Source organism: Platichthys flesus, chromosome 21 (genome assembly GCF_949316205.1).
Source record: "Platichthys flesus chromosome 21, fPlaFle2.1, whole genome shotgun sequence".
NCBI classification, from domain to species: domain Eukaryota; kingdom Metazoa; phylum Chordata; class Actinopteri; order Pleuronectiformes; family Pleuronectidae; genus Platichthys; species Platichthys flesus.
In genome coordinates this window covers 9,078,743-9,102,531 of record NC_084965.1, presented here as the reverse complement: position 1 = coordinate 9,102,531, position 23,789 = coordinate 9,078,743, and the positions used below count along the sequence as shown (strand labels likewise).

Here is a 23,789-nt window from a genome sequence, read left to right as displayed (position 1 = left end):
TGGAGAACTCCAGCTGGCTGGAGCCAGAGGGGCTGAGCTTCCAGAACATCTGAAGCACCTTAATGTCACACACACACACACACACACACACACACACACACACACACACACACACACACACACTAGAACACGTATAAGAGTGCGCATGCAGTATTTTTGCAGTAGAGCAAACTTACACACTTGACCTTACACTGTTTTACAAGCAATTCATTCACACACACACACACACACAGACACACACTACAAAACTGTAAAACATCAATGCATTGCTAGGATGTGGCTCTGTGTTCAATGTGTACACACAGACAAAGTGGTTTTAACTTTTGGACTCATACTGGGCCTGTGATGATGTTTTGGGACCGCGGCTTAAAACCGTGCTCCAAAAGGTTTTGGAGCCTCGAAAGGGATTTTTACATACAACTCACAATTCCAAGGTATAAGAAGATTTGCATTTTTTTGTTTGTGCATTATCAATTGTTTACACCAACACTTCGCTGAGCAGTCTCTGTCCATGTCACATGCACACACAATAACAAATACACTAAGGCCCTGATAATACCTGGCCTCAACCCATGATGCATTGAGGATTCATTGGGATCTGATCGCTCAAATATAATAAAATAAAATAATAATATTTTATTTGTACAAAGCACCTTGTAGGCCATAAGCGTTGTGTTGTGTTGTACTTGTTGAGTCTGACTTTAGTGCCCCCCTGAAGTGCCCCCCCGCACCCCCCAACACTGCTCCCCCTTAATAAATTTGATCACCAGCCACCACTGTTAGGCATCCATGATTTTCAGCTTTGCACACTGAACTATAAAGCATCGGGACCTAGCTGTGAGCCATAAATCCAGCTTGTTAATTATTGTGGCAGTGTAGGTATGTATTTCTTAGATTCAAATATTTCTTGCTCATATCTCATATCATAACTCCTCATCCTGTGAAAGTCTGACATTGGTTTTCTAGAAAACGGAGGGATAAAGAGAAAGTCATTTCATTAGTATTAGTTTAATGTGTGGGAGGATCCCGGTTTCTGGGTGGAAGAATTTGTACTGTTTGGGTTTCATGAAGGTTAGAAGAACATATATAATATACGTACACTTCTTTAGCAGCAACCTACCTTCCCAACAAACAGAATTACTCTGATGATCCCCAGAAAGATGAACCCGCCATGACACTCAATGCAACAGTGGAGAAAAGAAACATGGAGCACATTGAGATAGTGCTCGCTCCATGTTCTAAGCTGCACCACGTAGCAGTCACACGTGTGGCGCGCACCAGGGCGAGAGCAAACAGCAACAAATTGGATTTCCCAATGATGATGGTGTGATGAAAGATTGTGTGCTTTTCTCATCTACCACCAGTGCTGTTAGAGCACGGCGTGATTAAATAAAACCTTGCCCAAGTTTCAATAAACACATTAAAACAATTGCATTTTGTTGACAAAGATTTAGGGACTGGTGTGATGCGATTGGATTACAGGGGAACATTGAGCTTTTTTAATGCTGTTTTTGCCCTGCCTTAAGTTGAAGGTACACCTCCACTTGAGCAAATTTAAAGGATTTCTCTCTCTCAACATGTGGTGAAGGACATTGTGATGAAGATGACGGAGGTGGGGTGGCTTGGCTCTCTCTCTCTCTCTCTCTCTCTCTCTCTCTCTGTCTCTCTTCCAAGTTGTTATGAAATGGAGAAAATAGAGGGCCAGTCTTTTACCTTTCACACTGTCGGGAGATGTGTCTTCATCCGCAATCAGTGGGTCTGCATTGTATCGATGTCTTCATAGAAAATGAACACAAAAATAAATTAATGCAAACTATTTGCCTTCATCAAATTGTCTAACAACAACTACACACATTTAATTGACTTGTTTACTTACATCATCCAATATGTTTCCAACAAAGGTCGAAATCAGATGAAGCCCCACTTTCATTAAATTATTACTTTAATCATTTCCTGTGGCTTTGTCCGTCTCCGCTCCAACTTCCGAGATAAACGACACATGGCCAAGGAAAACACACTTCTAGCCAGTTAGCATTTCTTTCCTTCCGCTGTTTATATTGGTCACACATAATGAATCACAAACATTCATTGCTGTTTGCTGCACAATGTGAATACAACTTTAATACATGACCTCATCTGAAGTGAATCGGACGTAAAACGTGTTGAACACCACATCTCAATTGATCCTAAGCTGCGTCACAATATCATCGAATTAAGTATTTTTCTATTGTTTTGATTGAGAGTTACTTAATGTTTAAATTTAACTACACAAATACCTTTTTAATTGTATTTTAATAATGTGCTATATCCAACACAGATGAGAAAAACACATTACTTTGACTCTAGCATCAAAATAAAGCTGACTCACTGTGTCTATATTGTGTGGTACTGGAGCTCTGCAACACAACTGGTGACAATGCATTGCTCAAGTTCTAGCTTCGACTAAACAAGTTTTTAATAGTAAAGAAAAATATGAATTACAGCTCACTCAATGTCAATTGACAATAACTCGTGAGAATTACAGAGAGAGAGAGAGCCATTAAAATCAAAGGTGGAGACATGTTCACTTAAGTTTTGTGTGTGTGTGTGTGTTTGTGAGAATATATAAGTACATCCACCACCGTGGGAAGATTGCACCGCTGTTCATCTTCATTTGAGGTCAACTGTCAGTCTTTTTTCATTGATTTAACCCTCAGTGTCAGGAGCTGCACAAACATGTATGGCCCAATACAACCCACCTGGGATTCTGGCAGGTGGAAACAAGCTGGTTAACAACGCCACACCTTTTTTTTTTTTTTTTTTTTTTTTTGCCTTGCTCCCCTCTCACCCTCCACACCACATCCACACACAAGTGTAGGCGTGCACACACACAAACATACAGATTATGCACTGATAAAGGTGGATAAATTGAACTCACCACCACCCATTGGAAACCACACCAGTGGAAACCACACTAGTACACCAGTATTTTGTTTCACGAAAAGGAAGCAAGCAGTTTGATTTATGTCAGTCAGGATCATCTCTGCCAAGGAGGTTCATGTTCATGTTGTTTATTGAAATATGGTTGAAGCATTTGGTTAAGGCCATACATATTGTGAATTATATGAACACACTCATTGGAGAATAGTTATTAACTTTTGAGAGTTAATACACTTTTACAATATAGTAACTACCCTCCAGTTCTATAGTTGTTGATTTTTGTCCTTTACACTGTTTCAAAATGCATTGTACTGCCACGTAACCACTTAGGAGGCGACACACATATGAAAAGTTCCGCTTAGGGGTACATCTGTTTCTTTCAGCAGATATTGAATCCTGTATTAATGACTGCTTATTGTTAGATAACATCCTAAATACTGACTGTTTCACACAATGTTTGTGTAAATTAAATTGGAGCCGGAGAGAGAGATGACTTTATTTAGAAAAGGAAGTTGAATCTTTTTCGTGAACACAGCCAAGTTAATGACATGTCACTTAGATTAATGGACACTTAAGGTAAATTGGACAAAAGACAAGATAGATAAGATAAAAGAAGCTCTTCCCTGATGCTCCATCCCCAAGGGAATACAGCTTCAATGCAGGAAATATTTCTGGCAACCTGACAGGCGCACAGTTAATAATGTGAATAAAAAAACATGTGCTTTTGAGTCTGAAACTGACTTGATATAGAGCAGCGTTGAAATTGCGGATTATTTCACCAGGCAAACAGACATTATGGAATGTCACAATAAAGTCACATTGGGTAATAACAAAACCATGCCACAATATTCCACTTTGAAGAGGGCTGTTGTGTCAAATCATTCCCAGTTAAAGTGACACGCAGGTTCCTCATCGCAAAAAAATAAAAATAGGAAGCCGAACTGTATTATAATGAGATGAAATCGCTTTATTTATGTTTTCCCCTCTTCTTCCCTTTTCTCTACGTTGGAGGCATCGCGCATCCTCCTCAGCGTAGCTCACAGTTCCCCCCCACTCTCTCCTTGGAGGGAAAGTCAAAAGGTTCTTGATTTATCTCAGACCGAAGACGAAGCACAAAACGCAAAAACTCCCGGGAGAGACCCACGAGGAAACTGGGAACACCTTGCCCCAAATATCTGATCTTGGCGGAGCAGAAAATAGCATGCGCATATTTGTTTGCCGGGACAAAGACTTACCTCATTCCCCAGACGCTGTGTTGTCATTGAACATTTCGTAGCTGTGCGTTCGGAATACAAAAATACATCTCGATTTTTATTGGGAAAGAAAAGACGTCTCAAGAACAAAAGATAATTGTATTGATTTCCTGAGCGTGTGGAGCAGTTATAAAAAAAGTGCTGTTGATAATGTTTTCCCAAGCTCTCATATTGTGAATGTGTATTTAGATGCAGGCATGTGAGTACTTGTGTTTCTGGATTGTGACACACTCACAGTATTGACCAAGTTCCCATCAGTGCCGAGCTGCAGACACAAAACGGGTCATTAGGCCTTTAAAGTTGAGTTTTAGAGGAAGCTTTAAAGTTTAAATACTGAGGTGAAAGAGCAGGAGAGGCACTTTTGAGTTTTGAACTTATTCTGAAGGTGTGTCTTTATTGTACCCGCATAGTGTAACTGCATAATATGAGTAAATGTGACAGGAAGTGATAGTTGAATGCATAGCAGTTTCATTCACTCTGTCCCTCAGGGTTCTATCCATAATAGAAAGGCCACTGCACTGTTGCTGTCATCAGTTTATTTGCTGCCTTAATCTGAAAAATTGTAAAAAGCAATTTAGTAACATTTTAATATGAATCAATGGTGAGAGTTGTATGTGATGACCCCCCCAAAATGAGGAAAACATAGAAAGATATACATGTACTGTAATAAAGTTAGTCATCAATGTTAGTTGATCTGACATTGAGATATAGTACATGGCTGAACATTATTTCATGTCGAGTGATGAGTGACTTGAACCCAAAACACCAACCACAAACTCTTTAGACCTGTCCCCTTTAATTCCAGAGGTGACAGAGTAATTATAAAATTATAATCTTATCCAAAATCTTTACCCAAAACCATCAAATAAATCATCTTAGATCAACTCCTGAATTGGGCGGAGTCTCTTAAACTCTATTTTTTAAAGTGTGACAATAACATTATTTTGCTTGTGGATAAATGTGAATGATACTTTGACTGTTTCCTGAACTCACGCCATTGGTAGGTCAAAATTAAAGTTGAGATGGAGCACTGAAGTTTCAATTGTATCTGACAAATGTATATTTTTATGTGTGTATCAACAATCATGTTTCCTCCTTAGCTATCCTGCTACGTGGAGTTCACCATGGCTAAGTGCTGGCACCACTCATCTTCTCACTGACTGTGCCTCTTCTGGGTCAACTGTTGCACCGCTTTCAAGACATATCTCTGTAACATTACAGGTGTATCTTTTATTCTACTAGTCTCAATATTATTATATTATTATAATAATCAAAATATTAATTCACCTTTTTTTTTACCCTGTTTTTATTATAGTAATTCTTGTCAGAGTGCCTCAATCAAGCTGCTGAGTTACAGTTGGTTCAAAGTGCAGGAATATTAACTAGAACTGTGGGTCCCACGTTACTCTTTTCTATCAAAACGACCTAACCCACGTTACATTTCTGATCTCATTATTCTTTATTTCCACATTTCATTTACTCCTATGCTCAAATCTCAGGCTTTAATCCATCCCCTACTCAACAAAGAGTTTTTGAGCCTTTGCTATTTTAGCTCCAACTCTGTGGAATCATCTTCCCCAAAACTTACAGTGTTATGATTTGCTGAATGTTCAGATTTGAGTTTTGTTTGCTTCTCTCTCACTTTTCGGTGTTTTGTATTGTGATATATATTCTTACTTTATTTATATTAACTTCCTCTGTGTGTGAAACTCAGTAACTTGGTATCTCGGAAGGTGAATCTGGCAGTTTCCCATTTACTTATGTTTTATATCTTTTTGCAAGATATAACTTTTACAAAGTAGAAGTGAACAGTAGAAAAACTTCTCTGCCCTCACAGTCTGTCTTTTGCCTGGGGGGCACTGTTACTGTAGCGGGAATGGCAGACTTATGTTGTGTGTGTTTTTGTGTGTGTTGTGTTTCTGAGACAGTGTTGCAGTGTACTCACACAATAAAATAAATCCTGAAAACGTTTCTAATTTCTGATTCATAGCAATGAGTGATCGCTCGTACTTTCTCACCTCGCCATCTGTAATATATCCCATATTTCATTAAAGCCGCTGACGAAAGCCTCCATAAAATATTGCACATTCAGCCGCATCCACCCAACTGCCACATTTCCGCACACATCGATTTGCAGCAGCGAAAACATACAGATGGCCACAGAATAATTGTAACAGAGCGGTCCAAAACACTTCCTGGGGTGCAGTTGCAAGAGACCCCCAGGGAGGCCGGCTTCAGGGGGGGCAGCCCGCCAGCCTCTTTGCAGAGAGGGTGACCTGCAGGGGGAAAGGGGAGCAATAAGACCGGGCCTTCAAAGGCAAGTTAGTCGGAGGGATCCAGGGAGGAAAGACGAGCCGAGTCTACAGTATATTAATGCCAAACCCACATGCTTATGAAAACAAGCAGAGCACTTGCTGCGTTTGAGCACAAATACATAGATTCAGTGCACGGCCAGATGTGGGAAACAAACAAGCTTTACAAATCAGAGCACGTTGAGATGTGTGCACCTGAACACCGCTCCACACGGGACTCTCACTTTCATTCACATAGCAACAAATAAATAAAATGAAATAAGAAATGAAAAAAAGCCCTCTTCCTTTCACTTACACACACACACACACACACACACACACACACACACAGCAAGTTTCAATCTGGTTATCAGCCTTGGTCTCTTGGCTACAGGGCTTGTGGGATACCCCTGCTTCTTGGCAGTCATTTCTAACACAAGCTGGAAAAACAAGCTTTGGGTTTGTGTGTGTGTGTGTGTGTGTGTGTGTGTGTGTCTGTGTATGACTCACCCTGCATATGACTGAGTTTTTTGTTTTTATTCGAGTGCGAGTGTATTTTTGTGAGTGCGCCTGCATCTCAGGCATGTGCATTTGATACGGGTTTTGTTTCTGTGATACAGTAACTTGTGTGTGTGTGATAGTGTGTGTGTGTGTGTGCATGCGGACTCCTAACTTCTTATGTGTATGTGTCGACGGAAGCAAAAATAAATCTCTAAATAGACAGAAATAGAGACAATGACAAAAAAAATACATATGTGAGAAAAAGGAGAAAAAGAAAAAGATCCTAAAACAACTTGATATGCACGATTTCTGAAAAATTAATCAACCCTCCCTTGACTTTTTTGCACATGCAACAAAAGGATTCCAGAATGTTCTGAAGCACGACTTTTTTGTTACCACTTCATTTTTAATCAAAGTGAAGGAGACATTTTAGATTTATATGTGAATGTATAAATGACAGAATCAAAACTTTAAGAGTGCTCATTCCTCTCGTTTTATTTGGGCTAAATTGCCTCAGGGGCAAAAAAAAGAAAAGAATCCATAACAGATCATCTCACACTGCGTTTGGATTGTACAGAATATTTCCATATCTGAGTTATTCCGGTTCTTCCTTTAATATGAGCAGCTTTTAGGTGTGTATTTGAGAGGGTGCATATGAAAGGAACACAGTAATGCATAAGTCAACCTGTGTCCCCGGTAACACATTTCAAATTTATCAGGGTCGTGATGTCGTTTCTGAGGAAAAGTTTACAAGAAGCTCTAAAGCACGATATCCGTTTACATGTCACTTACAAGTTGCCCTAAGACCTCCCGCATGCTGGCCTGACTGCAGCTTTTACTGCCTCCTGTCTGGGCTTTCAGGTCACCTCTTTCTTCAATTACTTCAGTCCATCCTGGCCTGCCTCCCTCCATCCATCCATTACTCCTGCTTCTTCCTCAACCCAGGCAGAAAGGTAAGGCTTTTGCAAGCGTCAGACACTGCCCTTGACTTGATGCAAGGATCAGACCAAAAATAACCCATTAAATTAGTTTAACTGGTTACATGGCTGAGTCGAGTTTGGACTAAATAAACATTAGGTTCGGACAGGTAGATGGTAAATGCAGCTTAGGCCTGTCTCTTCTTCACTATCTCCCTTCTTGTTCACATTTGCACACAAACTGTACCTACTTAAGCTTTAAAAAGGACATGGGTTGCTTTCAGGCTTGATATATCTATGGATAATATTATTACTCATGATGCTAAAGTGAAGGCTGGTTAAAAAAAAAGAAGAAAAGCCAGAGACGGGGAGGTAACCTTGCTGCCAGCCAGTGAGCCAGAGAGCGAACATTGCTAAAAGGCGAAGAGAGGCCATTAACTAATTCCCCCTGTCAGTCAGGAGAGCTACAGGTACCTGCAATAGGGCGGCCAGCCAATGGGAGAAGTCCTGGAACTGACTCTGGGATTTCACGTGTTTGAATGTTTTGCACACGTGCTTGAACAAGCGAGTGTTTGTGTTTATCGTTTCAGGTTTGTCACAGTAAAACGTGCTTCAAGAGGACGGATCAGGAGCGTAATTATACAGAAACACTCACTTATGCATCTGAATGAACGCTGACTCATCTGTACTAGTGTCGGGAAATGACTGCACTTCATATCCCGTAAAAAAACAAAACAAAAACTGATCAGAGAACGAGACCAACTCAATGACAAGGAGCTCCAAAGAAGCCGTTACAGACTGTGAGAATCCGATGAGAATCCGATGAGCTGAAATCAAGTAGGTCCACCTGACTGTGACGACTGGACCGAGAAAACAGACCCACGAGCAGGAATGAGGCAACAACACTGAGCTCAATTCATCATAAAGTACAGAGACAAGTGTGTGAGCAGGTGCATGCAAACTGGGTGAGGTGCAGGTCTGGTGAGTGCAGTCGGGGGGAAATGTGAGGAAGTGAAGCTGGAGTGAGTGAAAAACAACAGGAAGTGAGTTTATTCCACATGGGTTGTCACACTGACTCTGAATTGAACAGAGGATTTCAAAAGATGTTGCATGGCATTTGAGGAACATGTATGTTGACTACTTTTGGGGAAGCAAATGTTACTGTGCACAAGTGTGATAGGATACAGTGAATTAAACTAATTATGTCACATTTTATTTCTAAACTTGCCTTTAGTAACCACAATGTGAAGTTTAGACCAGAGTAGAGGCCAGGGAAGTAAAAAAGGGGCCTACCAATCAATTCTGCAGGGGTTCATGTCCAACTTTGAGCCGCCTCTCATCTCTCTTCAAGGAAAAACATGACTTCCTAAAGGTGAGAGTTTTGATTGGAGGTTTCAGGCTCTGCAGTTATTACACATTTCAAATTTCCTTCAGCAAACATAATAACAAACTTCACATTTACATTTTTAATTCTTAGAGATAGTCCTATACAATTATTCCCTTTGCAATACTGATCCCGACCCGTGACTCTTTGCAGTGCACAGACGACCTTCTTCGTTGAGAAAATCAATCGTGACAATCTATCATTGAATTTCCCAAACCTGAAGTCATCAACACTTTTGAGTCTAAACGTGTTTGCAAACTCACAGCAAGCAGCTCCGTGCAGCGGCTCTCCTCCTCCCCTTTAATAAACCAGGTTAGTCTGAAAATCTCCTTGACTCAAGTTGTTTAATGACCCTAGCTAACGCCGCGGTGCTCTCCCCTCTCTTTGTCTTGTCTTTGTAGGCAGCCTAATCGCTGCTGACAGTCAGCTTTGCTCTTTTATTAGCTCTGCGTCGCTTGCAATCAGTGACAGTGAAGTCAGGCAGCGGGAAGGGCTTGTGTGAACTCAACACCCACTCAGGCCCAACATTCAGACACACACACACACACACACACAAACTCACACGCACACTCTCACACTCACAGACACCGCTTGTACACCTACCAGAATGGGGACCGGTCATTTACAGAATTCCTTCCCAGGCCCCTTACCTTAACCTTAACCTCCACAACCAACTGCATGACCTCAACCCCTTGCCTAAAACTTTTTTGTTCTCATAACCCTTAACCAAAGTCCTAATCCACAAACAGCCCATTTAAACTCATGGCGGCCAGAAGTTTGGTTCCCACAAAGCTGTTAAACCCTCGCGAGTGCGGTACAACAAAACCGCTCACCACACACACACACACTTGAATGAATGTGTTTATGTGCATTTCCAATGGACACACACACACACACACCCACACGTGTATATACATATGCACATGATCGCTGACATGCCTGTCCATACGTTCGCACATGCACACTGACATGCACGTCGGCACATGCACACACTCCTCCCGATGCACGCTCGCTTTCAAAATAATGTCACCGCCTCGATTGGCCTCCCTGTATGTGGGTCAGGCACAGGCAAAGCTGTATTGATTTTTTGGCCGTGTGTCTGATTGTGTGCCCCCATTTTAACCAAGCTGACTACTAATAACAGCGAGGCAGCGAATCTAAACACACACACACACACACACACACACACAAACACATAGATGTGCACACAATAATACGCAGACGAGTGGCTCCAGAGTTTGTGGGCGGCTTCTCGTCAGTGCCCATGAATTGGCAGACAATGGACTTGGTTGATAAAGAGAAGGCCTGACATTCGGATTGGGCAATTTGTGAGTGACGGGGTAAGAGAGAGGGGACCGGGACGGGGACAGGGGGGGGGGTGTTGGGAGTTGTCGTCAGGAACATGCTTCCTCTCTTTAAAGAATGTAGCGTCACCCATATGTCCGTCTGCCCCGGTGCATACTTGATGGAGTGGAAGGGCAGGGATGCGAGAGTGCTCTCTCTCCCTTTTTTCCCTTTCATTCTCTCTCTCTCTCTCTCTCTCTCTCTCTCTATCTCTCTCTCTCTCTCTCTCTCTTTCCAGTCTATTTTGCTGAACGGCCTTTCTCCCCACTCTGTTATAGAGGAAAAAACCTTAATGCCATTTTGTCTATTGCATTAAAACCATGCAGTGGCCATTTAGGACACAATGTGGGCAGGACGGCAGAACGAGGGAGAGAGATGGCTTTAAAACCTGACATCCACAGCTGAGGTCAGAGGAGGGCACAGCTCAGTCGCGGGGGAAACATTCCGAACATTTTAGAAGCTGACATGTCACTCATCCTGAATGGCCAGCACCCATCTCCCATTCCAGTAAAACGTGCTTTGTTTGACAGCTTTAGAACGAGCCCTTATTAATCCCCTTAATTGCAGGTTTGCAGCTCATATTTACCATAGCTGACCTTTTGACCCTCGCCACGGGCTAATGTCTAATGCCGAAAATTGACTCATTCATGAAATGGCAGGATTAAGGAGTAAAGACCACTTAGAGCTAATGGCTGGCTCATCTGAATATGAGTGGCGTACTGGAGAGGAGGGCAAGCACGGGGCAGCAGTGCTACCAGGGTTGGTGAGGTGTATTTGCAAGAATTGCAGGAAGCCCGATATTTCTCACTGCTCACATCAATCTGAGCACCTCAGACGTTCACTGCCTCCATTATCTCGCCATTTGTTATCCTTGTATGCTGTAGGCTTTTTCTCAATTACAGCCATTTATGGTTTCAGGAGTAATTACATCAAACTCGAGTCAGTTACCTGTGAGGTGTGTGCTACTGTAAATTAATTTGGAGGCTTTTCTGCCGTGCTTCCTTTTCATTTTGCGGTAATGGGCCAAGCTTGTTCTTATGCAAGACAACCAGAGGGCTGAATGGATTCTGAAGCAGGAAACTGACCTCACGAGAAAGGACTATTAAAGCTGAGAAACAGAGCATGATATGTGCCAAACGACGGCGGGCTTCTCACATCAGGCATATTCACATACAAATGAATTAATAACTTATATAACTTAACTAATAATTCAAAATATTGTTTAAGTGATAATCATGTTTTATGCTGTTGGATATTTCATTTCATTCATTATTCTTCTGGTTCATTAAATTGCAATCATTGGATTTATGTTACTAGATGATAATAATCATGGGTGAAGGGGAGTTTAATTTGAAAAAAAAGTCAGGTGCCATTTTTTCCAATAAACAGAGATTTATATTTGATTTCTATAATTTATATCAGACTTTTTTGAGTTGTACACTTGGGATTTTCATCAAACATATAGAAAATAGATGTAAGGAATCACTCACATGTATATTAGTATTAATATGTAACATTAATAATATCATGTGCAATATTTCATATGACTTACTCCAACTATGATTACTACTTACTGCATTATTTTATTCTAATTTCTATTGTTATTTCTATTAGGCACTAGTTCTGCATTGACCCTTTACACAATTACATCTTCACTTATAATACACTTTATACATTTTTATTTTCACTTAAATTTTGCAGCAAGCTGCCACAAGAATTCCCTTCGTTATAAATAAAGTCTTATCTAATTAGTGACCTGACTTTTCTTTATTCTGCGAAGCCAGAAATAGCGATAAGCGAATCATAAACAATCAAATTTCATTAAAAATACATTTTTCATTTCATGGAATCCCAAAGAAAATGTGTATGATTCCAGCATCACCCCTGTCAACTTGCTGTAATTTGGGCGCTGGATGTTTCCCTATCTCTCTTACCTTCAGCATATTTAGCCAGCCCTTCATTTGCACTCGTCGTTTAGGCTAACAGCTTATTTAGCCTGTTTATAGATGGCCGCTCAGAGCTAAATTAATAGAAGAGGCTTTGGGGACCAGAGAGGAAAGTCATAAGCAAGACTGTAATGCTCATTTGCAACGGAGGGGCTAATTACCAATTTGCCACTCTCCAATCTTGTTTGATAATACGTTCACGACTCAACTTCTTTCGTGTTTCGGTGCCTGCGAGCGATGTATGACTTTTATTCAACAGAGGATGCTTTGCTTCTGTCTTCTTTATAACTTCATGTGCTGGAGATATTGAGCTCTTAGACTTGCACCACGCAGACTCACATCTAACACTCGCTCATGTGAAAATGGAGCCGCGATCGCCCTCGGCTTCGACGACATCCACTTTGGCTGCAATTTTTTTGTCCTGTGGAGAAAAAGAGAGGTAGATGTGACAGAAAAAACAAAACACAAAGGGTAAAGTGCTCAACTGAGCGTCAGCCATCACTCTGAAGGAACACTGCAATGCTCAAGCTGCAAAGGAGCTGCATAGTTTTCAATATAAGGGGTGTTTAATTATGGGTATTAACATTTTTGTTCAGTATTTGTGCTCTGAGACACTGGGATAACCTGCCTTTGAATTCCCCTAGTGTTTCTCAATCTTTAAAAGTTCGTTCATGACTAATGAAAGTGGAATATTGTGCAATACAATGTATTTTATATATATTTATAAAATCTGTAACTAAGAAAATACTTGGATATAGATATAAATAGATGGATTTGCAGCTGGAATGTGGACTAAGACATAAGCAATTAAAGAATAAGCACAGGCAAACTACCACTGACTCCTGCCTTTTATGTACTTTGCCTCTCTGGTTAAACAACTTCCACAGAGCAACAGTTAATGCTCTTCATCTCACAGCAAACTCTGTGGATTAGCAAGATTTACAATATAAAAGGTTCAAGTTCATCCAAGAATGAGTTATGGGTGTCAGCTTAAACAAAAACTTGTTCTTGAGGCACTTGGTTTGTATCATAACACTAAACAGACACATTGTGTGTCATGATCTTTGTGTATGTGAATTAAAAATACCATGTCAGCAGGATTTACTGAGAATTACCTGGCTTGCTTGAGAAAAGCTTGCGTAACAAAAGATGAATCAGAGTTAACCTTTAACACCGACCACGCTGAGCATCCAACTAAATAAATAAATGACTACAGAACTGTTATTAAATTACTTAGCTAAACACGCTTTTCATGTTGTTCCAGAAAAGGACGAGGTAATTTTTCTTAGAATATGCAGTTGGAGGCAAATCTACACTATGAGACAGTATCTAATGTTTTCATCAGGGCATAGACTGGGGTGTAGCACAATACTTCATACGCTAACCTTGTCTTACAACTCTGGTTCTGAGTTTCATAATGTTATAGGTCATATGACATTGTTGCAATGATGTTTATACAACGCATTTAGCCTCCTACATAGATTCCTGGTTTACGACCTTCAATCTTAACAACTACTAATATCAGTTTAAACCCATCTTAAACTGTTTTAGTTGAGTTCATCTTTCTTTTAAAATAACTTCACCAAAGCCTGTTTTCCCTCTCCGTTTTCTGTTGGTGTAGCTGGATTTGACTTAACAACAGGTGATCTAGCTTTCTGGTGAAACCTCAGGAGTGATGTGGCTAGGTTAGCGTTAAGCGTAGCTGATCAGATTAAACCATTTGTCATCTTTTGTAAGGGCTGGGTAGTGCCTTAAAGTGTAATAAATTCCTTATAAATAAGAAACTGCAAATAAACAGGTTTTGTTTCAGGCTATTCATGGGGCCTCTTCCCTTGAGGCCTTGGAGAGTCAGTCGCACCTTTCCCCCGAATACACTGCCCCTGTCTTCAGTGGTAATGTTTATTGAAAATTACATTACAAGAAACAAATTAAAATTCAAAAAAGGGCAATGGGTTCAAGAGTGGGACAAACAGTAGGAAATAGTGCTCCGCCATTGAACTTTTACATCTAGCTGTGTCCTTGCTTCGCCTGGGCATTAATATGTCAGTGCACACACACAGTAGTAAACTTTGTGTTGAATCATTAACTGTAGGAAATAGATCATTAAAAGTTAAAAAGAGATCCAGGTTAAACTCACAGAGTGAACATTATACCCTTTAAAAAACTTGAAAGGCAGGAGGCAGAGGACACAGTCTATGAATAGTCCAATGAGCTAGCTAATGCCCTAAGGGTCAGTGATGCATGTCCATTGAAGACAAGCTGAGTGCAGTTGGTCACTGAAGGCATTTACATTTCAAACGCTCTCACAGATATTCAGACAGATGCGTGGCTTAGCTTAGTGACCTGGGAGCTCAGGGTCGACTCATTTCAGGTGAGCAGCTGCTGTTGCAGCAGGAGTTTGACAAACTAGTTGCTGGTGCTTTATTCAAACAGGCTCACAACCTTATGAGCCACCAACACAGGAACTGTTCGAGCTCACAAATATGTTCCATGAGGACTCAAGTTTGTTTTTCCTTTATTCTTCACAAGCTGAAACTTTGAATGTTGTTGAACAAACAATAGTAGAATTTACAGGAGTTTTAGCTGTTTACACTGTAGCTGAGGATTTACCCCTGCTGCAATGCCCAACGGTTTTACAGTAAAGTAAACAAAATAAGCTTATCAATAATTGACGTGAAGACATGTGCTTTGCTATTGGCAATGTCAAATGTTTTGTAGCCAGAAAATGAGTGAGAGTGACATGAAGTGCAAAGGGCGAGATGTATTGACACAAAGATACAAAAATCACATTGTTAGCAGCTCCGTTGACAGTTTGGACCTTGAGAGGAACAAGAGGAGTGAACTTGGTTTACCAGTGGCTGTGCACTGACACACCTTTATTTTGGCAAGCAATAGCAGGTTAATGATTACTTTAAAATATATTCAGAAATGGTCCGATTGAAACGAGAGAGAGAGAGTGAAAGAATAGTTCTGGATCTATGTGGTTCTATGGCACAAGCTTAATTGTATAGAAATGTAAATTGAGAAGTTATCAACAACTTCTAAGGTTTATGTTAAATCAATAATGAGGCTTTATGCTTATGTTATCTATAAATATCATGTAAACCAGATTTGCTTATTATTAATATCCTCAACAATTACACCCAATTTTACATCTTCCTCTTCATTATCGTGATTCATCAACGTATGTCTCCCCTCAGATACGTCTCAGACTGCATTTCCTGTCATATGCTTCTCTTGCAAGGGGGCCACCACCGCCTGTGGCCTCTTGATCTTTAAAAGAGAGCTTAGGACCTCCGCCTTGCAATGACATCACCGCATCTTCGAACGAATGACAAAGAAAGGAAACAATCTATCCGCGGCGCAAAAGTTTCATCCCGGCGCTCGTGTAATTCCCTCAAGTGTTTTTGTGCGTGAACTCACAGTGTGCTCATCAACGGGGAAGAATCACCGCCTGTCAAAAGTCGCATTATCCATCTTTTTCCGAGCGACGTAAGTAGCATGCGAGATACCCATGTTGGTCAGCAAGACGTTTCTGAGACACGCCCCCCTTTTGCTCTCAATTTCTCTGAGATCATGCCCTAATGATGACCCTAGGCCAACTTTTAATCACTATTTGCATTGCCCTTTAAACAATTATTCCACTCCTCTGCACAATTTAACTCCAGAAGCATGAGATGGATCCCTGCCATTGTTAACCGCCTTATAGACTCGGGCTTTCGGGGCCACGTCAGACATGAATCCGGTTCAAAGGAAATGTTGAAAAATTTAGTGTAATTGTCGCCTATGACTTTTCCCTCTATGTACTGTATCACTTATGCTGTATAATTCAAGGCGAGCTCACTTGCAAAGCATTTGTTCTCAAGTATCATTGAAGCAAAGTTGAGGCTTCACATATCCGTCGTCTGGAAAAATATTCACATGAGAGAAAAAAGACAAAATATGAGAGGATTAACTCGATTTTGAGAACTACAAAAGAATCCGAGTCTCTGTAAATGACAATGTGACCAAAATAAAAAAAAAAAGCGCAGACAAAGAATATTTGTGTAGATCTGATGACTATTCACTGTCGGAACAGTTTGACCTTTGCCCTTTTCAAATTGAAATAAAAAAACACAAAGCATGAACTCTGCGATGGGAGATTTCAGAGTTCAGATCTAAGAAAGAGCTTTCTCGTGCTGCCGTGCTCCGTTCCTGTTTGAGTAATCTATATGTGAATAATAAAGCAGCCTTCAAGGTTTATGTATTTTCCCTTCACAGGCAGCGTTATTTACAACCTCATCTTTCTTGTTGCCTTAAATACGGAATGAAATATTTTGACGTGTTGATAACGGAGGGAGGGAGGTCCAGGCCAAATAATCATTTGTTTTAATTAATCATAATTTTGAATTAAAGAGCAAACGGGGCCTCTCGCTGTAGCTCTGACATCATTTCAAGTCAAAAGGTGCCCTGTTGCTCCCGTAAGTCACATCTGTATCTATTTAGGGAAAATCTTTACAGAGATGAATTATTTTTGAGCAGTGAAGGATGAATATGTTTTCTGTGACCTTGTGAGCAAAGTACAAAAAGGGGAGCAATTGATCGCAACCCTCTGAAGATGCTCTGGGAATTAACAGCGAAAAAAAAAAGAAAAACAGAAGTCAAGCCAGATGAACAGCTGTATTGAGATAAACCGTCACCCCATATGCTGAGGGAAAACAATCTCTGCACATTACGGAGACTGAAGACGGAAAAAAAAAAATGCACTTAATCAACTAACATTGATATTACTTCTGGCAATTAGGAGCATGCTGGTAATGATATGAGTTTTCAGCTGTAAATAATTATGCTGCCTGCGGGCCATACTTTAATTCTCGGCTGTATCTATAAACAATAATCAAACCAACAGCAGAAGGCTAAAAGTTAGAGATTTGTGGTTTGCAGAGCAGCGGTTGAGGAGCAGCTTATTGGAGCCCTGTGGTGATGCCAGTAGTCAGGGTCACCTTCAGGTGCTCTCTCATCTGTGCACCAGTGTGTTTATGCACAGCCATATTGATCAGGCTGTGTGTTTCAACACATGCACAGACATGCATTCACACACACACACACACATGCAGGTGCAAAGAAGTCAGAGATGAGCTTATATCTTAAAGCTCATGTATTGACATGGGGTTACATGTATGTAGATTAAATGTAGGCCCCTTGAACACACAGTTTGTTGTTAAAATACACTTACCATCAGACAAGGATAATGAGACTCTTTGGCCAATGGCACATTGTAAACGTGTACATCAAAGGTAATTTGAATTTCAATATATATCCAGACATTATACAAAATTGCATTGACATTGAAATACACACATGTACATACATAGCGTTATCTGTTTTGATATTAGATAAAAAATGTGAGCATGTTATCTGATTGTCAGCGCCTGATTTTCTAACTACTGGACATCTAATGGTTTATGCTACTGGTTTTCGTTATTGGCAGATTGCTATTGACGGATACATTAACATAAGGTGACTAAATGCTCATTTATGTACGAAAACAGATACGTCTTTTTCAAACGATTTTACCATTACTGCCCACATCACTTCCGTTCGTCCTTTACGTTGGCGCGGTTACTAAGTAATGCATCCACTAGGGGGCAGCGCAAAGTAAGCTGCGTTGTTAACGATAGGGGATCCAACTTACCGACTTGTGCTTTTTGTATTAAAAAAGTTCCAACTGTGTTGAAATGTTTCCTTGTCTCCTTTGGTCGTCTAGCTTGAGCTTTTGGCAACACTGCCCCCCAACTATTTCCAGTGGTACAGCTCCATATTGCCTGTCTCGTGCTTAACCGTAAGCTTTCTGAAGACATGCACGAATACGGATAGAGTATGGACAGAAGGCTCAGTATGGTCGAGCATAAATGAGCCTTTAAGGTGCTTAACATGCATGTTTTCCGCGCTGCTGCAGCTGGAAAACAAAGAGCTAAGAAAGGGGATAAAAAGGAGCGAGACAAGACAGCTAACTTTTACTCACTGTCAAACAGGAAGTGGCAGCCTGCTGATGTGTAGGAACTAAGATGAAGTGCATAATTAAGGATACATATGAAAGCCGGCACTGGGCCTGAGATTAATTAGGTGCGTGTCAATACCCTCATCAATATCCGATTAACTAATGACACATGGCCCAATGAGGGCTATTGATCTGCTGCAAGTCTGCTGTGTTAATAGGTTGAAGCCATCACTCAAGGGGAAGCTGACAGAACACTGAGAGAATAGTTTCACAGCAGCCACTGAACGCAGAGGCCCCTCGAATGCGGCACAATCTGAAATGTCCCCTCAGTCATAAGCAGTCAAATCACATCCGTGTAATGTGCTCTCATGGGATTCCGCTGATTGCTGTGACCACAACTGAACTTATTGGGCTTTGCTAGGATTCCCATCCTTTTAGTGATAATTAAAAATGACCCCAAGGATTCCCCTCCCCTAAAAGAAGAAAAAAAAGAGGACTCAATCTAGATTAATGGTGGTGGAATGGCCAACATCATAAGTTAGCCCCCTTTATGATAATGATTGTAATGATAATAATGAACGCTCGGATGAGGGATGAACAATCCCCTGTCCTGGAGTTGAATCCCTATACAGGTTAATTAGGTAAGATAACATCATTAGCCACTCTCATGCCTGCACAGAGAATTAATTGGATAAGATGGAGATTTAGGTCTAAATTTAATCGCATAAATGATCAACGACAGCTTAGACAAGAAATAGGAGGTCCACATCGGTGGGCATCTTATTTGGATCAAATTTAACCAGCCTAATGAGCAAAAAGGATCCCAGTGGTTTCTAACGGAGGTGCGGCAGAAATCCTGTTTGCATGAGCTGCATTGATTAAAATGAGCAATAACGATGTGTTATTGTGCATAGTTAACTTCTGATTGTTTGCACTATTGCGGGATAATCATGGAGAGATTGCAGCATGGCTGAACAGAGGAGAGTCCACTAGCAGCCAAGATATACTTTAGATAAAACACAACATTCACCGCTGCGTATTGACAAAACAAATGAGGACTATTCATTGCGGATACGTATGAGCAATCTCTCTTCCTCAGTTGAAAAGGCCACCAATGGCCTGATGGCTTCGTGGTCATAAGTAAAGCACAGTGTGACTGTTGGTTCCGAGGGAATCATTAGCTGTAGTTCATGATCTGTTCTGAGGGGGACATTAGTGCTAATATGCCTTATTCCAAAACGTGAGCAAACGTGTCCGTAGGGCGCTGTGTACCTATTCTTCACAGCAGCCGTAAAAGCTCTCTGGGTTGTCTTTGGCTTAGAAACACGTTCGTCTGGAGTCCCCTCTAAATAATGCATGGGGGGAACTTTGTAGGAATTGTCATATGCTACATAATGGATGTTTACAAAGCATAATGTGCTCCTTGCTTTTTGTTTGAGGGAGTTTTATTGTTATTGGCACTGAAAATTGACAAAGCAGCCTGTTTTACCACTTATATCTCTGTTCTAGACTGTATGCCACACTCAATATTAATAATGAAACATCATTTAAAACACAAACAGTCAGGCCATATGGTCAATAAGGTCCTACAATTGAATCCTTCCCTTGATACAACTCAGTTTACACCAAAATGTGAGATTATAATACAGCCTGACACCCATGGGACGCTTTGGCCTTGGAATGATTCAGATGTTATGGTCTTAAATAACACACAGTTCCTGCTTCAATTCATGTGTAGTTTAACGTAATTAATAATGCACAGCACATGCAACAATTAGTGTAAACTATCTCTAGTGAGATTTAATTGGATACATCCAATAGAATTTAATCCAGACTCTCTGTTGAACCTATTGTTTCAGTGAGTGAAAGTGAACATGAGTAGGTTACCTGAGAAAATGTGTGTGTGTGTGTGTGTGTGTGTGTGTGTGTGTGTGTGTGTGTGTGTGTTTGTGTGTGTGTGTGTGTGTGTGTGTGTGTGTTTTCAGGGCCTGCGTCATCATCGCCTTGACGACTGCGGTGTAGCTAACCACAGAGAGGAGGAATTCGGGCTGCACAAGGTAACATACCTCTTAATCCTAAACAATAACAATACCTTTACTCCCATAATGTGGCAGTTATTTGCATTAGATTTGCTGAATAATCCAGTGAGATCAAATAACATATTTTAGTTGAAAAAGTACTAACAAAGGTATTACCCGATTGAAATGTAACCGAGACGGGGCAGTTTTTTTTACGAAACACATGTAGCCGAAACTTGCATGAATTCACTCAAATATACGAGAAAACAATGTGCTGCTGCAGATGTATACGCTGCTGTGAGTAGAGTTTAAAGTGCAAAGAGTAGATTTAGGGTAAATGTGCATGTAAAATGTTTCCATTGCCCAGCGATGAAGAAAAACTGCCCTTTTTCTACCCCGACTGTTAGCTGTGCTAACTCTATGTCTTGAGGGAGACATGGCTGTTGTCAAACACTAAGAAAAAGACCTCTGTCCACAAGCAAATACAATATTCTTTGCTGCGCGGTGCGCAGTCCCTCTGTGACTATTGAATTACATCCCTTATCTGTGTTCAGGGGGGGAAACAGAATGTCAAACGAAGATTTCAGGTCGCATGCCATTGAAAAGTGGAGGCGCCCCTTTCTAGTGCAACACAGGCCGCACTGTCGTGGAGGATTAGGAGTTGATTGAGTTTAGGTGAGTAGATGACAACAGAGATGGTCATTCTCAGGGCACGAGAGGGAGTTAGGGTAAAAACAGGTCCTACTTCGGATGTAGTACCGTGCCATAGCAGATGTCAAAGTCCATACTTCCTTTAAGTATTATTGTGTGATGTAGGCCAGTGTGTGGTTCATTGCCGTATGTTTGTAACTTTAGTCATTGTATTTTAGGATAATAACACACAACCTCCTTATTCATCATTCAAATTATTCAACTATATAAAATGCATTTCAACAATCAAAAAATATTAGTAGGATCTGGGGTCTGAGAGAAGGCCAGGAGAAAGATGTTACATATTAATTATATATTAGCAGTGTTACCTCTTTGCTGTTTAACTCCTCCCACAATTTGGTAATTCCAGACATTTTACTACTGTGGCGGATCTGGGATTTATCTAAACAAGGGGCCAGCGTCCCCCTGGCCCCACCCCTGGATTTACCCCTGTGTTGTTGTGATTAAACAGGGAAACAGTTGTGGCGCATGGATTTAAAACCTCTGTATATGGATCATTTGCTGGCAGGTGTTGGCAGTGTGTGTTCAAAGGAATGTATTGTTTAGTAAGCAGATGAGATAATTTGATATAGCAGTGAAGTCAAACCTAGCTTTTTGGACATTTGCTCACTCCAGCGAGTGCTTTACACTGGTAGTACTTCAGGGGTTTTCATGCACATACTGTAATATATTCACATATGGCTTCTGACAGAGAGCTTGAACCCAAAGTGGAAAAGTGAATCAGTAATTTATGTGGTTAACAACAGGGCTGGCACTCCCATTGGTTAGGGAGCCAGTATTTGGCAGGAGGCTTGCAGTTTTAACAACTAATGGATGTATTTTTCTCACAACATCACAATTTTTACTGCCTGTATAAAACATTTATACAGACACGCACACATACACACACCCATTTCAGTAATTCTCACAAACAGCTCTTAAATTAAAAACAGCAATGTTGGGGTGTCTTTAAATCAATAAAATACAAATGTAGAGGAAATGCAGCAGAGCACGTCTTTATCTGAACATATTGTCCTTCCGTTGTGTAGTTGCTGATAAGTGCCATTGGACACAAATAGACACAGCTGGAGCCACAGCCCAAGAGTTTTATTCCCCTCACTTACACAATCAAGTTGTTTTTTTTGTTTGTTTTTTCGTGGGCCACGATAAGGTGCATGGATATCCTGTGGTCTTTGCCTAGTTAATGTGCACGGACCGCACACCGGCTCTACTTTCACTGAGTTATTACACCGGGTGTAATTTGAAACAATTACAAAAACATTGGCCCACTTGTTACAACACTCATTTTCCCTCACATAGACAAACCACAGATTCAATGGCTTTACATGTTTTTCAATCACACCCAGTGGAGCAGTGTTCAGTGTGAAAAAGTATAGCATTTCATCCTAGCTCGCATGGTATGGGATAATCTTTCACATTTTGCCTGGGGTTTGTTTTGCTATTTCAGCAGAAACTTGTGCAAGCCATGTGAATTACCATAGGAAAAGATGATAAAAACCCAAACGCTATTGTATCAGATATAAATGAATAAGCTATTTGAATAATCAGGGCAAATAATTTGTCAGTGATAATAAACAGTGTTTATTGTCCTTTATTCTCCGAGATGCATTGCAGAGATAACCCTTTTAAACACACAAGCAGGGGAGGGATAGTGTAGCACTGCTCGGAATGAGGGAATGAGGCTGAGGACCTCTTCTGCAAATTTGAGCTTGAATAACTCAAACATAAAATTTCAATTTGTAGGCATATTAAAACTGCACTAGAAATGTATATACATATTGCCTGCATGTGCAGTTCTGATTCTTGAAAGGTTTTACATTGTTCTTGTTTGCACAGATTTCTCATCATATTTTCCTGCACTATGATCTTCAGTCCTTGCCGTTGATCGCCCGGCGATGATCTTTTGCAGTTTATGGACATGGACACCTTTGGCACTGTGAGTACAATTTCACTCTTGGCCCCTCTAAGCAGCGTAGAGTGGAACACAAAGAGACCAGGCCACGCAGGCTACACCTCCATCTCTCTCCCTCTGAAGGTGCTGGTGCAGTCTGACCATTGACATTTAGCATTCCTCAGCGCTGCCTCTGGGTTCTCAATGGGGGATTGAGGGGTGCAGAGGCCAGAGCTTGGTTCTCAAGGGTAAAAACAAAAAGGCTCTTGAAAATCCCAAAGAGTTCCCATGATCCCAGGAAAGACCTTGATCCGACCTGTGTTGGATTTCCATTCCTCGCATTAGGGCACACAGAGAGTACATATTTGGCGGATTTATTTGTGCACTGGAAGTTTGGAGGGTGGATTGCAATGGTTTACTTGACAGGCCCGAAAATATTTGGCATGGTGGTTTGGCAATAATGGCAATTTGTTAAAGTTCGGCAGTTTAGTCCAGGAAGTTTTCTTTCACTTCATAATTATTCAGCAATTTATGGTCTACACAGACATTTCTGAGTCGGTGCAGGAGCCTTTAGTGACAATTTATGGCGGAAAGTTTTCAAAGTCATTTTTCAAGGTTTTTTTCCCCAGTAACA

General features: G+C 40.8%; 1 protein-coding gene across 1 annotated transcript in view; it reads left to right on the top strand.

The window, feature by feature from the left end:
• The first annotated feature begins 23,182 nt into the window (after positions 1-23,182).
• Positions 23,183-23,789, top strand: part of ofcc1 (orofacial cleft 1 candidate 1) — a 78,056-nt gene continuing 77,449 nt past the window's right edge. Inside the window, exon 1 of the mRNA XM_062380010.1 lies at positions 23,183-23,200. Coding sequence (XP_062235994.1) covers positions 23,183-23,200 — 18 coding nt within the window. The remainder of the gene's footprint in view (positions 23,201-23,789) is intronic.